The sequence below is a fragment of the Schistocerca gregaria genome, chromosome 3 (assembly GCF_023897955.1).
Source record: "Schistocerca gregaria isolate iqSchGreg1 chromosome 3, iqSchGreg1.2, whole genome shotgun sequence".
In the NCBI taxonomy this organism is placed as follows: Eukaryota; Metazoa; Arthropoda; class Insecta; order Orthoptera; family Acrididae; genus Schistocerca; species Schistocerca gregaria.
In genome coordinates this window covers 945,656,790-945,674,236 of record NC_064922.1, presented here as the reverse complement: position 1 = coordinate 945,674,236, position 17,447 = coordinate 945,656,790, and the positions used below count along the sequence as shown (strand labels likewise).

Sequence of the window (17,447 nt, the reverse complement as noted above, 5' to 3'; positions counted from 1 at the left end):
AGTGTAGAACAAGCTTGGGCCAGGGAGGAGGAGGGATAGCAGAATAATTGTGAGGAGGATGTGCTGCATGTGAGAGTGTGCAGGGGCATGGTGGAGATAGGATAGGGCTGCTAGGTGCAGAGTTGTGTGGATATGCTGGGGGGGGGGGGGGGGGGGAGCAGAGGAGAGATGGGGAAAAGGCTAGTAGATATGTTGTCAGAATAGGAGGCTTGTAGAGTGCTGGAGTGGGAGAAGGGGAAGGAGATAGGTAAGTGGATAACAGAGACTAGCAGAGGTCAAGACCAGGGGGTTATGGGAGTGAAGGGTTATGTTGTGAGAAGGTTTTCATCCTGCACAATTCAGAGAAACTGTTGTTGTTTGAAAAGGTCTAAATGGTGCAGGATGTGTAGCTGCCATTGAAGTGAAGCGCATCATGGACGGTTCAACTGCATTTGACCACAGATTGATGGTGACCACTTGTGCAGTGATCTTGTTAACTGTCGTGCCCACAGAGAAAACAGCACAGCAATTGCAGCGTAGTTTGTAGATCACATAGTGGCTTTCACAGGTAGCCCTGCCTCTGATGGGATAGGAGGGCCTATGGCAGGACTGGAGCAGGTGGTAGAGGGAAGACGTACACATATATATGCAACAGGTCTTGCATTTAGACCTATTGCAGGAATGTGAGACATGAGGCAAGGGTTTGGGAGCAGGGGTGGAGTGGGAGTGGACGAGTTTATTGTGTAGCTTCCGTGGGCAGAGGAATACCACTGCGGCAGAGGTGGAGAGGACAGTGGTAGAATATTTCTCATTTCAGGGCGCAACGAGAGGTATCAAAACCATGGAGGAGAATGTGATTCAGTTGCTCCAGTCATGTGTGGTACTGAAACAACCAGGATGGAGGCTATAGGTTTGGAGTCACTCAGGAATTGGGTGGTACTGAAACAACCAGGATGGAGGCTATAGGTTTGGAGTCACTCAGGAATTTGGAAAGGTAGTGTTCAACTGTGGCAAGACCATGAGCATTTGGGTCGTTAGTGTGGAGGGTGGTGGCTTGACAGTGACCAGCATTGTGCTGGATGGTAAAGGAACAGAAACTGTGGAGAATCAGTGGAGGATATAGTTTGTCACCTTTATTATAGAAGGGCAGGCTACGGGTAATAGACTGAAAGTGGAGGTCCACTAGAGCAGAGATTCTCTTTGTGGGGGCACAGTAACCAGCCACTAAGGGGCAACTGGTTGGTTGTGTTTATGTCCATTGGGAAGCATGTAGGAGGTAGGAATGTAGGGATTGGTGGGAGGGAGGAAAGAGAGAGACTCAGGAGGAGACGTTGTAGGAGGGGCCTGAGGATTTGAGAAGGGACCAGAGATCCTACAGGATTTCTGGACTGGGGTCACTGTGGCAGGGTTTGTAGGTGGATGTATGTGACAGCTGGCAGAGTCCCTCTGCCAGAAAATCTCTGTGGTTGATAATGACAGTGGTGGAGCCCTTGGTAGCAGGTAGCAGGTACTACAAGGCAGGGATCAGTTTTTAGGTCATGTTTCTGCAGATGTAAGCTTGCTTTGTGTGTTGAGGGACTTCGGGTATGATGGTGAGGAAAGCTTCAAGATTAGGAAATTCTGGAAAGTTAACAGGGCATTATTTGGGCGCAGTGGGGGCAGATGATGGTTGATTGGAAGAGTGAACTGAGTCAGGCAGCGTTTGGAATGAGTCCAATTGATAGAGCTGGTTGCAAAAAACTGTTCCACTATAGGAACTGGGAGAAGGAGAGGTTGTCAACAAGTATCTATGCAAGCTGGTGGTGGCTCCATAATGGTGTGGGCTGTATTTACTTGGAATGGACTGGGTGCTCTGGTCCAACTGAACCGATCATTGATTAGCATTGGTTATGTTCAGCTACTTGGAGGCTGTTAGCAGCCACTCATGGACTCCTCATTCCAAAACAACAGTGTAATTTTTATGGATGACAATGCTCCATGTCATTGGGCCATAATTGTTTGTGACTGATTTGAAAAAATTCTGGACAGTTCGAGTGAATGATTTGGTCACTCATGTGTCCCATCAAGGTAAATAACATTGTGCACAAAATCCTGCACCAGAAACACTTTCACAATAACAGACAGCTGTGGAGGCAGCATGGCTCAGTATTTCTTTAGGGGACCTCCAAAGACTTGTGGAATCCATGCTGCATCAAGTTACTGCACTATTCTGGACAAAAGGTGGTCCGACACGAAATTAGGAGCTATCCCTTCACTTTTGTCATGTCCGTGTAACTTGAATTTACATTTCATTGTTTAATTTTGCTATGATACAGTAAAAATTCAATTTTCAAAATTTAACAATGGAAAATCCAGGATGGAATGTAACAATGGCCTCTGTCTAACCTGCAGAACTTCTCTGTCTGTTGCCCCCACCAAACTATTCCTCTCCATCCCCGCCCCAGCCTCCTCCTTACCCCCACGCAGTCGCCACTCCCATCATGCACTGGTGCTGCAGCTCACAGTGTGGTTTCAGTTCTCTGAGACTGTAGACATGTGTGCAAGTTCTGTGTGTGTGTGTGTGTGTGTGTGTGTGTGTGTGTGTGTGTGTGTGTGTGTGTGTGTGTGGTATGTGTGTGTGTGTGTGGCGTTGACAAAGGCCTTAATGGACGAAAACTATAATTGTGAAAGTCTTTTTGTTGTGTCTATCTGTAACTCAGCATCTCTTGTTTAGGGTGAGTAACAATTTTCTAAATTTGAAGTATGAGTATTGTATGAAAGGCTTACACAGCATTTTAACAAACATAGCAGTAAACACACTTCCTACTTGTGCTTTACTAGCAGTTTCATAAATTTTAAAAGAGATTTTGGGTGTCATAGTCATGAAGAGAACAGATTTGTAGCAACTAAGTTCAGTTTTTTTAACCTTCTCAGATTTATCTTCAGATGGATCATGCAGAAGTTACATATTTAATTTTGTAATGTTATGCTGCATATTAGAAAAATAAAAACCCAAAGATGAGCCCAAAAGACTCAAAAACTGGTTTATGGAAATAAATTAATATTTCATTAAAGACTGGGTGCAGCTATTTTTATTTTCTATTAATGCAGTGTCTTGTTTTCTGCAATATCTGTAATAAATAAACTTAAGCATTTGTTAAGTATTATTTAGTGACTGACATTTCTTTAAATGAGATTGTTATTGGGTTTCAGGCAGAATGTAAATGTGATGACAACTCCAAATTAGTAAATGAGAACAGGATGTGTGTGCCAAAGAACTATTCATGTGACGCAAGTAAATTTTACTGCAAAAATGGCAGGTGCATTTCACGTATGTGGGCATGTGATGGAGATGATGATTGTGGTGATAACAGTGATGAAGATGTTTACTACTGTGGTAAGTATCAATTTATTGTCTAGCTTAACTATACTTATAGAAGTTGTGATGTTGTACATCTGAAAAGAACATGACAGGCTATTGCCAGTGTTCTAGTTATATTAGTGATGAAAATAATGCACTTAATTTATTTTTATAATGTTAACGAATATGTTCATTTTTATTCTTTTGGTCTGAAATGATTTTATTGATTCTTTTAATTCATACATTGCTTCTTGTCACACTGAATCCATCAGTTCCCTTTTCTCTTTTTCATACACTTTTTCTTACATGCTTTGCCTGTCCCAATGTGCAAGTTTCTTATACATTTTTATGTAGATCAGAAGTCAGGTTCCATTGTAAACATTGAAGAAAAGTACTAAAACAAGCAGAAAGTGTATAATTGCATTTTCTTCCAGGAGTGCTTCAAATACCATTAACCTCATCAAGTTTAAGTGCAGTATTCGTAGAAACCACTTTCATCTTCTTTAAACTGCGTAGTAAATGAACCTGAAGTCAGATTTTTATGTGAATACACATATTCATTGTGCTCTTTGCTGGTTTGATCACGTACTGTCCCCAGTAGATGGTCTATCATTGAGTGGTAGAATCCAAGCTTAGAGATGTGATTCAGAATGTGGTTATTATTTATCATTAAGTTTCATGTCAGTGTACATTCCTGTGCAGGATAACAGATTGTAATTAGCACTGAGTGTGGTTCAGATGTTGTGTGTTTCCAGATATTTGTGGTAGTTACTCATGCTATACTTGTAATTAAAATCTTTTAAATAGCTGCCCACTGTGCAAGCTTAAAATATCTCATATAGTGTCTTCCCTGTTTATAAACAGATGCTACTAATAAATCAGAATAACCAAGATTACACTGTTGATGTTTTAACTTATAATCAATGGCCTTTTTTTATTTTCCACACTAATACATTATTTTGCAGTTTACAGTGTTCATCCATGTTAGTAACATAAATTATACAAATGGCAGTTTACACAGTTCTTTCAATCTACATCATATAATTCACAGTGGTTAACTCAACATTACTTATTGATAGAGGCACCTGTTTGTGGTGAAAATTTTTGCCTGATTTATTCCTTTTTAAAAAGCTATTTCAGTGCACTTTTCACTATTTGTATATCATTTCATCAGTAATTTTTCTAAGTTTTATTTCCACTTCTGAGCAGTAAAAGCTAAAGCAAAAATCATTGATAGCATATTTCCAGTGAAACATCTTTTTTTGTTTGCTAGCTTCCGGAACCAGTGGCTCCTTCTTCTGGCTGCTCTGGAGCCAGTGGCTCCTTCTTCTGGCAGAAGGGTTTAAAGGGAAGAAAGAGGGGTGAAGGAAAAGGACTGGTGAGGTTTAAGAAGAGGGGAAGAGTTCAGAAAAGTCGCCCAGAGCCCTGGGTCAGGGAAGACTTACCTGTCAGAATGAGAAGGAAAGACAGATGCTTGGGGACTGCTCTGGACAAGATTTGAAAAGTGAGAGCTTAAAGGTAGAAGATTGGATACATGCAGGAGAGAAATTACTGCTAAAACATTGTACACGAGTTAATAAGACTGAAAATCTAAGTCCATTGTATTTGATAGAGGTGGGAGGGGGACAGCAAAAATAGACAATTCAGAAAACAAAATTGTAGAAAACTAAAAGGGAATGAAAAAAGGAATGGTTTCTGTGAAGAAATGCCGAGACCAAAGATATTGACATAAACTAAGACCAGGTGCATAGCGAAAACCAGGGATATGTTGTAGTACCAATTCCCACCTGCAGAGTTCTGAGAAACTGGTGTCTGGGGAAGGAAATAACATGTCTTTGGTTCTTGCCACCTATCTGGCCTTAATGTTCATTAATTTCTTTCGTCTCAGCATTTCTTCACTGCAGCTGTCCCTTTCTTCATTCCCTTTCAATTTTCTACACCTTTCATTTTCTGACCTGTCTATTTTTCGCCATCCCCCTCACACATCTATTACATACAATGCACTTAGCTTTTCACTCTTATTAATTCATGCAAGATGTTTTACTAGTAATCTCTGTCTTGCATATTCTGTATCTTCCGAATTTAAGCTTTCAGGTTTTCAAATGTCATCTGGTGCAGTCCCCCATCGTCAGTCTTTCCTGGGATCTGTGGAACATGATAAATGAATGAATGACCATAACTTAACTAAAGCTCAATGAAGAGTGACTGACACTCTCTGCTGCACCTTTTTAAACACCTGTGAAGTGAATTGTTATACAAATTGTATAATAATGTTAAAGACAGGAATGGTAGGCAGTACTTGAACACTTATAACAATAAAGATAGACATTTGAGTATTAGGAATATTAGGAATTCTTTGAATGTCATTAACATTCTATTTCCAAAAGTGGAGTCTTAGGCATACTGTTTTCTCCACATTTTCTCTTACAGCCAGAGAAACTTTCTACTAACAAAAATAAGGTATTTCATCACTAAAGGAAAATTAAGATATTTCATTAACTATCATGTATCTCAAGTGATAGTATACACTTTTTTCAACAACAAAATATGAGGAATACAAAATGGTAATTGTGGATTATTGAAAGGTGTACAGTCTAAAACTCAGAAAACAACATTTTTGAATGCTGACAATATTATGAGAAGGAAAGTTGCTATTCACCATACAGTGGAGATGCTGAGTCGCAGACAGCCATAACAAAAAGGTTTTCACACTTAAAGCTTTCGGCCAATGGCCTTTGTCAACAATAGACACACATACGCACATGCGCACACACACACACACACACACACACACACACACACACACACACACACACACTTAAACACCTATCTGCGACTCAGCAACTCTGCTATATGGTGAGTAGCAACTTCCCTTCTCATAATTCCATCCTGGATTTTCCATTTTTTGATTTTGAATGCTAATATTTCTACAATGACAAAATTTTGAGTGAAGGTGGGGTTTTCTTTATGTGAAGGAAAAATAGGGCTTCTAGATGAAGTATATCAATCCTGAAACAAAACCTTAGTAGCAGAGTCAAAGTTTTAAGTGCAGATGATTTTCCTGTATCTTAAATATTGAATATCTTAAACAAAATGTTTCCATTTAGGATTTTTTATTATAGTTGTCAGCCACATATAAGTAATAAGGGTCATAAGAATACAGTTGGTAATAGAATTTTGAAATTTCGTGTACATACCGCATGTGGATTAGGAAAGAGAAAAAATTAAAAAAGTGGTATTTATGTTAGGATTGATATTAGAGAAAGTGGATCTAGTTCATCTAGCTGTGTTTCTACTTGTTCAGCAAGCGATAACACAAGTGAAGCTAAAATTGCGAAAACTCTTGCAATAACCAGTTTATACAGGCTACCAATATTCCATTTCTTTGATGCAGAGCATGCTCAGAATATTATATGGTGTGTGTGTGTGTGTGTGTGTGTGTGTGTGTGTGTGTGTGTGTGTGTGTGTGTGTGTGTGTAGGGGCAAAGAGTGCACCCTTTTTGTGATGTGATTAGATTTAAAATATTCAAGATAAAATTAGTTGTCACTTAGTTGGACTAGTGGTTGTTAAATCACATCTTTATTCCACAGTTTGCCCTGATTTGCAAATCATTACTGATATACTGACCATGTGAATAAGCAGTATGAAAGCACTCTTGTATTTTAAGTTCAATTAATTTAATTATTTTCAGCGTTTCATTCTTGTGGCTCCAACGAATTTCGATGTGCAAATGGAAGATGCATTTTCAAAACTTGGCAATGTGACCATGAAAATGATTGCCGTGATGGTTCTGATGAATTAGATTGTGATTACCCACCATGTGCTGCTGGAGAATTTACCTGTGAAAATCATAGATGCATAGCAAAATCTCAGGTAAGTCACATGTTTTCAAGAAATCAATTTTTTAAATGTTTGTAATGCAGCAAGGACTTGAGATTAAAGCATTTATTTGAATGTATGTTCTCAAAGGTACTTTGTCCTAGTTCCTCCAAAAACTTTATATCTTCTTCATCCTTCTGTCCTCAAATAACAACATTCCTCAGCATCAACATACATGTGTACCTCTGTTTTTGTCCACATAAGTAAACTACAGTTAGTATCAGCACTTTTGACTACTGTTGTCTTTGTGCACAAAAAGGCCCTCCACTAAAGTCTGTGGATACATAAGTTTCATTGATGATCATTATCAGCCCATGGTGAAGTGCAGACTCAGCCAACCAATGGCAATGCCTTCATTTCAATAGGTATTTTACAACTCAAGTCATCTTTAACTCCCTCCTGCCCTTCCTAGCGCCATTAACAGCTCGTATGAACAGTCCTTATGATGATCATACTTCCACTATATCTGTCTTACAGTCCCATAAATCTCCTGGTCTCAGTTTTTGCTCATACCTGTACCCAGTTTGGCTTGGTTTCTGTATCACTTTCCTACATCTGCTGCAGAGACTTTTTCTTTATTCTGTGTTCTTATTCCATCCTTCTCTTTAGTAGGCTTCAGAACTTCTTAATTCGCTCAGTCCATTTCTAATGTTTTCTGTTGTATCAATCTTCATATTCTCTTTCATACTTGTTTGATATTTTGGTCACTTTGTGTTTTACCTCTGCCCTTCTCCCTAGACCCTTTACAGCTTGCCATTACTTACAACCACCTCTGCATTTGTTGTCTGTGGTTTTTGGTGCATGCATACTTCTCCTTGTGTATTTAACTTCCTGCCATTTTCAAGTCATTTATCTTTCCTATATGGACACCCCATCCTCTTTCTGGTTCACTGCTTACATCAAACATACCAAAGTTTCTTGAGTTTCGTATATACATATATGTTCAGATCTTCATATTCAAGGTAATTGAATAGTCATTGTTTATTTTCCATTGGGACTTGACATAACATTATTATCATCACTATTATTATTTTGTTTGAGAAAGACAGTATTATTTCACATTCAGAGAAAGAACATTGCTTCTATTAGTACTAAAAATTTGAGGTTTATTATACACTGAGAAATAAGAAAATGATAATATGAGTCTAATTTGATATTCTGAAATTTGGAAGACAGCAGTGAGGTGGAAAGATGACCAGGGTTTAACAGCCATCCACAACAAGGTCATTAGAGATGGAGCACACACTGAGGTTGGATAGGGATGGGAAAGAAAATCGGCCATGCTCTTTTCAAAGGTACTGTTCGTGGCCATCTAAACTAATTCAAGGAGACCATGACGAATGTAAATTAGGATGCTCAGATAGGGATTTAAATACTGTTACTCCCAAATGGGAGTTCAGTGCCAATTGAAGTTCATTCGAGACTATTCTGAATTCCGTGACACTTTCCTTGATGTAGACCTCACCACAAGTCAGCTACATCCTTCTGTTGACATTAAACCTACTAACAAAGATCATTACATACATTTTGACAGTTGCCATCCTTTCCATGTCAAATGTTCACTACCATACAGCCTTAGTATTTGAGGCAAACATATTAGCTCAGATGCAGACTCCCTACAGTAACACACCATGAGTCTAACCTCCTCCAACAGATTTCCTGGGCCATCCGGACAAAAACATAGAAGTGCTCTCTTGTCAGTCAGCAATATCCTGGTCACGAACGTATTAATCGGATACTTCAAAAAGACTATGACCTCCTGAAATCACGTCCTAAAGTAAGTGAAGTTCATTCTGTCTGACATTTTGTCCCCGACTCCTAGAACAGCTTTTCGTCACCCTCCCATTCTCTACATTAACCTTGTCAAACACTACACTACTTCTACACCCACTTCCCTACCCTGTGGCTCCTACCCCTGTGATCGTCCCCACTGTAAGACTTGCCCTATGCACCCTCTTATACCAGCCATGTAGCTGGCAAGGCATATAGTATCAGAGGGGGTTCAACCTGTGAAGAGACACATTTATGTACCAGCTATTATGCAAACACTGTTTGACCTTCTACATTGGTATGACTACCACCCAGTTATCAGTTAGGATGAATGGGCATAGACAGACGGTGTACACTAGCAACACACATCATCCTGTTGCAGAGCAAGCTCTTTAACATGACAGTCATGGACTTTGGTGTCTGTTTCACCACACATGGCATCAGCATTCCTCTCCCTGACACCATTTTCTCAGTATTCTGCAGGATGGAAACTGTCATTACAACATGTCCTTAGATCTCACTACCCACCTGACACCTGATTTTAGTTTACATTAATTCCTTTGGTCTCAGCATTTATTCTCAGTAACATTTTGTAACTTCACCTCCATGTAGTTTTCTATATCTTTTATTTTCTGACCTCCCCCCATCCCCCCACCCCTACCATGTATAATGCATGTAGCTTTCTTCTCTTATTTACTCTTGCACGATGTCTTGTTAGTAATATCTGTCTTGCTTATTACCCTATCTTTCACCTTTAAACTCCAAGGTTTTCAAATCTCATCCTGTGCAGCAAAATTTGGTGTTTTCTACTCATTCCCTTTGGTAAGTCACTCCTGACCCAGCATTCTGCGTGACATTTTATAATCCTCCCCTTTTCCTAAACCTCACCAGTCCTTTTCCTTCATCCCTCTTCCTTCCCTTTCAGCCCTTCTGCCAGAAGAAGGCACTGGCTCTAGATGCTTGCACATACCCTTAACTTTTGTATGTGTTTGCTTCTGATGCCACTTGCTGAGTAGATTTATGTTACATTACATATTCAAGGGTATGAAGTCATTATATAGGAATATTTGAAGTATTAATTTATGGTTTAATAAGTGTTATGTAATAAATGTTTTTTAAGTCTTTAACTAAAGATTCTGGGATCATTTAGGCCTACATCTTTTAATTTTCTGTGTCAGCCTGTTGTCCAGTGTCAGTCCATTATATAACACACTATTTTCTGTTTTATATTTGTTTTTAATGTTTAGACATCAATAAAGACTCTATTTGATTCCCTGTTCATGCATTGAGATGTTCTTAGCATACAGATGAAGATTTTTCTTAATGTGCGCGATATTCTGAAAGATACATTGACAAAGGACATTAAAATTCGTAGCATTTAAAATAACTCAATGCAATGAACCCTACTGCTACTATTCTTTTTATTATTTGCACCACCTTTTTCTTTACCTTGAAGGCAGACTGTATATTCCTGACACTTATTTTCCAAAGCATGATATGATAACCGAGGACTGGATGTATTTATCCACGCTGCCCTCCATTACTAAATTGGTGATCCCTTGATGTCTCAGAACAAGTCCTGCCAACCGATCCCTTCTTCTAGTCAAGTTGTGCCACAAACTCCTCTTATCCTCAATCCTATTCAATACTTCCTCATTAGTTATGTGATCTCCCCACTAATCTTCAGCATTCTTCTGTAGCACCACATTTCGAAAGTTTCTATTCTCTTCTTGTCTAAGCTATTTATCGTCCACGTTTCACTTTCATACATGGCTACACTCCATACAAATACTACAAGAAAGGTGATAAATCTAAAACTGAAAACTATCGACTCATCTCAGTATAATCTCCTGCATGCTCCTAGGTAACTGAGAAAGTTATTTACACCAGGCAAATGACATTACTGAGGTTACACAATCTAATGTTTCAAAATCGGAATGTCTTTGTGAAAAACAAGTCAACTGCAGTGGCTGCAACACAGTTGATAGAAAAAATAAGAACTGCTGTAGCAAACAATGACTATGTAACAGGAGTGTCCCTTGATCTTGAAAACACTTTTGATTGTGTCAGCAGCACTGCATTATTTGACAAGCTTTAGAACCTGGCATTAGAGGAATGATGCAGTCATATATGAGCAACAAGAAACAATTTGTGTTGCTCGAAAAAACAGTGGCTCATTCAAAACCCAGATCTCTGGAATCAAATATGGAGTGCTTCAGTGTTCCTTGTAGGGACCCCTTCTTTTCTAAAGTTATGCTAATGATACCAAATATTGTTCTCCTAACTATAAAACAAATATTGTATCCAGATGATACATCAGTTGTCACAAACACAAGACTGCAGTTGTTGTCTAACAGTGCTACCAGTGAAGTAGTCACGTATTTCAATGAAACCTATCTAAATGCTAGAGCTTCAAGGACTGCAGTAATGTAATTAACATCAGGAAACAGATTTTGGTTTGAAATTATCTTTAGCAAATGACATAAAAATGGAAAAAATGGACCAAATTCTTGGGAAATACCATCCAGGTCAACCTCAAATGGGACATGCATATAAGTTTCTTCGCCTGTAACCTATCCAAAATCACATTTACCATAAACATGATTAGCAAATATGGTAAAGATAAGTATGTATCAAATTTGTACTATTTAGTAGAAATGTGCAGCAATACAAACCAACCTAAATTCATTACTATCGCTGCAGAAAAAAACTGTCACATTTATTTGTGGTGCCAAACAGAGAGAAGCTTATTGGAACCTGTTTCCAAAATTTATTAAATGTAATATTGCTTGTGAATATAATAAATTCAAACTTGAACTGTGACCTATGGCAACTTAATACCAGACAAAATTAAGATACCATGTAATTTGCCACAGAACAGCATTGTATGAAAGACTTGCACTTCGTGCTTGGCTGAATGCAGCCAGTGCACTATCAAAAAATGTGACAGCCCTTTCTGTTAGCAAATTAAAAGATCAACTAAAAGGAATTTTCGTTGAACATTTATTTTATTCCCTTATTGAGCTCATTATCTCTATGAAAAATGCTTTGTTGTATGTCAGGCTCATAGTTTTAGGTAATTCACATGCAGTATAATGGTAATAAAATATTATAACTTTGTTTCTTACATATTAATAAATGTTAAATGTATTAAAAAGTATAATTAATTGTAAAACAATAAACTTTCATTTGTAAATTATAAACTGACAAGAAGAATAATTTGTATGATATTGTGAAACTGTTTTGTTTCTAAGGATTGTATCTGAATATTCAGAGTTGCATTATTATTATTATTATTATTATTATTATTATTACTCTGTGTTTCAGTAATTTCTTTCATATTTTTTTCAGGTTTGCAATGGAGTGAACGACTGTAAAGATAATGCAACATCTGATGAGACACATGACCTGTGTCCACGAAATAAGACATGCCCTCCAAATCACCTTAAGTGTGAGAAAACAAATATCTGTGTGGAACCTTACTGGCTTTGTGATGGAGACAATGACTGTGGTGACAACAGTGATGAGGATCCGCTGCACTGTGCAGAGAGATCGTGCCCACAAAATAGCTTCAGGTCAGTTGACATCACTTGTTCCTTCCAAATGTTCTTTACACTAGACTTGCATTCGGGAGGATGACGGTTCAAACCTGCATCCGGCCATTGTAATTTAGGTTTCCCGCAATTTCCCAAAATCGCTTCAGGCAACTGCCAGGCTGGTTCTTTTGAGAGGGCATGGCCGACTTCCTTCCCCATCCTTCCATAGTCCGATGGGACAGGTGACCTTCCTGTTTGGTCCCCTCCCCCAACGAGTCAACCAACAGTTCTCTCACAAGAAGCACATGTGACTTGTATTATGAGACTGGAAAATCCTGGATGTAATATAAACAGCTTAATGAGTGAAGGTAGTCACTTGTGGTATAATAGAGGCGTGGACAGGTATATCAACAAGAACTGATTTGTAACATGTCAAATAAACCTTCTTCATTAGAGTCACAGATGTTGTCCCGTGGATGTATATGACTGTGTGCTGGATGTATATGACTGTGTGCTTCAAAGAAGAACACTTTGTTAAGCTGAACTACTGTGTTACAGCACTTGTTTATTGCTTATTGACAGGGGCTGTAGAAGTAACGATTATAATTTGAAGCGTGTGTATTCCAGTCTTAACGAGCCACATTCCACTTACAGAATATTTGTTAGTTATTACTTTTATTACTGGTATACAGCCAGGTGTTTTTTGAGAATGTTATAACATGACTGCTGTGAAAGGGGGACAGTACACTTCATTATAAAACATTGTTGACACTGGGATAATTATTTGTTAGTGTAAGTTGCTAAAAATAATTAATTACAGACCAACAATCCTTGTAATTGAACACTACACACAGCATTAAATTGTGCACCAAGTCTAAATCCCGTAATGATGATTAGTTTCCTAACAGTATGCTACCCAATGCAAATATATTCCAACTTTGCATTTCCAGATATTAGTGCTTATTACTGCCACTCCCAAACATCACCAGATGAGTTATACAAATATTTTGCTTTAAAGAGGTCAATCATTGACTATATTTGCTGTATATTTTCTGGAAACAAATTAATAAATTAAGATTTTCAGTTAAATAGAACTACATTATGACTATTTATCATCATTCCTGTCATTTATAATATTCAAATAAGAAATGACAGACAAGCTGAGACAACCCTCTTACCTGCTTTGCACTCAATTCACTTAGTTTGAAGTGTTGTATTTTGATGTTCTGAAATAGTGTTTTGAAAACTAACTAGAAAGGAGAGTACCAAACGCTGTAGACCACACAGTACTCAAATTTTAAGTGGCTTTTTTCCATGTTATTGGCACTGTAATGTTTTTGTTGTCAGTTCCACTCTTTCAGTTTGTAGGTCAAACAGGTAAAGAGAATCACATCTCTTCCTTCATTAACAGATCCAGAAGACAAATAACCCAGTCATTAATCAGTGACATACTATTTTTTACACATCACAGTGAAAACTTGACACAGTGGCAATACAGCAAACAGACACTGTGCACATGTTATTGTCATGTAGAAAGTTAACAATATAATTAAAACATGTAGAAAATATGTTTTATGATGCAGTTTGCAGTTGTACTTCTATGATGCATGTTCACTATAGTGTAGGGGATTTTAAGGTGTGTAGATATTATGCAGTTACTTGGCGGCCACAGACTTTTACACAAGAGGTTAACATTACAAGTGGACCTTGCAGACTCTGACATGAATCAATGTAAGCATCTTGCATGTTTACTCAGAGGTTACAGAGCCTAACCCGCATAGTTATTACATGTCTCGTATCTGAAGCCAGACTCTTAGGTACATGGATGCTACATGTTTAGTGTCAGGATGCAGCCTTTTTCATACTAGCCAACGTAGTTGTTGCTAGTACAGATGCTAGTGGCAGACGGGCAATTTTGGGGCGTTGTGGGCTATTTGAAGACACTGGAAAAAATATTTGTTTGTCTCAGAAACTACATAATGTTTTGAAAATTGGCTTGGTGAAATTTTGTAATTTTGAAAGGACTGTGAGACTTAACTGTTTTCTGAATTGAGAATAATGTAGAAGGGTAGTAAATTGTAAAAGTATACTGAACTATTTTATACTTCTGCATTGGGGGTACCCTAATTACGAGTATGGCATCCATATTGAAGATAAGTTTACATTATGCAAAATAACGCAAAATCTTAATTTAGTGGCTGAGTGGTGCCATCTGATTTGAAAAAAAATTAGCAACAAAGGTACAGTGTCAAAGTTCAGAATTTAGCAAGCACAAAGCAAAATTGGCAGTTCAAATTATGATGGCCCATATTTTCACTGTCAGTTATTCCATAAGTTAATTAGTTTCAGATAATTTAAAGTATGTTCTTGGAAAAAGTAGAAAGTCTGCTTTCAAATAAGTGGTAACAACATGTCAGATTCTGCAGATTAGCTCAGAATGTTTTTCCCATTATGTACTGTAATAAAATTTTCTGTTAGCTATAACTTTTAATTAACTGGTCTTCCCATAAAACTAATTGGATCATTCTCAGATACCAGTAGAACCAACTGAATAATAAGTCTACATGGATCTTGGCCTAAATAACATTCTGAAATATTATATATTTTGCGTGCAGTTGCATTGAAAATAGAATGAAAAATGAGGAAAAAGTTTAGTAATTCATGGGAGGATAAAGCATAACTGGCGGTGAAGGGTTTCCAGCTTGTTGCATCTCAAAACTGCAAATGATTCTTCTGCACCTTACATGCACACATTCCTCATACTCAAGTGTTCAGTTGCGAGACATATTCATGGTGAAAAAGAATTCACAGGGCCAACCAGATGTGTTTGATAGTAACAAATTAGAATATGAAAACTATTAGCTTGGCCTTAGTTAGACATGAATTATGTGAGGAATAGAAATCAGATACAACTTTAACATCTGGTTAGTCCACAATGTTACCAATATTTTGTGTATCTGTATTCATACACAAAAATACTTTTGTGGTGCAGTGGAGCTCATGCCCTCACCCCCTACCCTCAAATTTCATTTCATGTGATAGCACACTTTTGCAGATGCCCGAACCACCGATGCATACCTGCTACATGGTACTGTGATGGTGATGATGACTGTGGAGATGGATCAGATGAGCCACCCGAATACTGCAGGTTGGAGGGTCGCACCTGCTTTGGTGATCTTTTCACTTGTGATAATGGAAACTGTATTCCAAGAATCTACATATGTGATGGAGATAATGACTGCCTTGATAATTCTGATGAAGATAAGCGTCATCAGTGCAGTAAGTAAACAAAAAAAAAGTATATTTTTATTAATGTCAGCCATTCTCACAGTTTCAGAATAAGTTTCAATTCCTTTAAATAAATTCCTGGGCCTCATGTAATATACATGCTTTTTATGCTTCAAAAAAGAATCATCTCAATTTATAAACTGAAAGATCAGTTTTAAACTTCAACTTAATTTAAAATATCACCATTGGGCCTCCAAAGGTCACAAGAGTACTGTCGCATGTTATATCATAAATTCATTCACAACTTCTTGGCTGAAGATTTGGCTACATTATAAAACTGTAATATCTAATTTTTATATGCCATCACACATACTCCTTGCACAGCACCAACTGGACTACAGTAATTATGTACCACAATGATATACATTCAAAATAAATGGCAACGGGTCATTAATCAGATTATTTATATTTGTATTTGTTGTGTCAGATGTAAAATTGCTATATGTTACCTTCACATATTTAATTACATTGTATGAAATTAAATATTTCATATGTTTTCTTGAACCAGTTATCCTACAGATGCTGAACAGGCTGCAAATGAATTTGCTGATTTATTTCTTCTGTTCTTTACCTCTCATAACTCGTCAACACTACTTTGACCATCTGGTGTGGAAACTGTCATTATATATCGAATTGAGAGCATTCACTTTCAATACAAAAGAAAACATATAATTGCACTCATTTCTCATCAATAACTTTCTTTTCAGGCATAATGCTTTTAATACAGCAAAATCGATACATGTCTTATACCAATGATTTCAAGGAAAATGTGAAATTCTTCCCCTATAGCGTGACATTTTTTTTAATAATTTTGTTCAGTGCCAAACCATTGTCCCTGATAGTGTGTGTGCTTTTGGTATGGAGATGTGAAAGACAATAATAGTGTGTGTTTATTTTAATTAATGTTGCGGTCAGAAGTAACAATATGAAAAAAATATCATTTACGATGTGCGGAGGGCTGGGACATACGTGTCTCACTGGTATTTTTATTTGGGTCTATTTTGTTCCAGTGTACATGAAGTGAATGATCATCTTGTATTTTCATCTATGAGGTACGAGCTGAACCGTAACTCCACCAACAAACTTGCTCAGGCTGTTCACTTGATAAGTTCTGAGTATTTCGCTATAAGGGACTTGTGATCTTCAGCAGCTCTTTATAAAGTAATAATGTAATTATGATTTATACTGTTTGTCACCCCAATTACCTTTCCTTCTGAGAAAATACATTCACAACAGTGAGAAAGCCTATAATGTGTATTCACCAAATTGTACATAAAAAAAAAAAATTATTTTGTTTTTCGTAGGTGGCCATGTAGAGCTGAAGTGGTTGGCATCACTGGCTCAGCATAGTGTCATTGCGCTGCTCTGCCATTGTATCCATTGAACCTATACAGAAAATGCACATTGGCCAACTCGTCATCAATAAACCTATCCATAACACTGCTGTGTATCATTGTTAATGCATAACTAACACTGCCAGAAAACACAACTCTAGACAGAACTGAGCATTACTGAATACTAATTTGAAGGCGAATTAAAGTGGACTTTACTTGTGTCAACAGCAGGCACTGTAAGCAAGTGGAAACAAGACACACAGCAGATACCATTCAAGTTTGCAGTGTTGTGCACTGTTTTCAGTATTTTCAATACAATA

The 17,447-nt window shown here is 37.6% G+C and overlaps 1 protein-coding gene across 2 annotated transcripts in view; it reads left to right on the top strand.

Moving 5' to 3' along the window:
- Positions 1–17,447, top strand: part of LOC126355878 (low-density lipoprotein receptor-related protein 2) — a 1,254,105-nt gene that overhangs the window by 1,178,044 nt on the left and 58,614 nt on the right. For both annotated transcript variants that reach the window (XM_050006377.1, XM_050006378.1), the window contains 4 exons: positions 3,172–3,355; positions 7,012–7,193; positions 12,321–12,544; positions 15,561–15,784. In XM_050006377.1, coding sequence (XP_049862334.1) covers positions 3,172–3,355; positions 7,012–7,193; positions 12,321–12,544; positions 15,561–15,784 — 814 coding nt within the window. The remainder of the gene's footprint in view (positions 1–3,171; positions 3,356–7,011; positions 7,194–12,320; positions 12,545–15,560; positions 15,785–17,447) is intronic.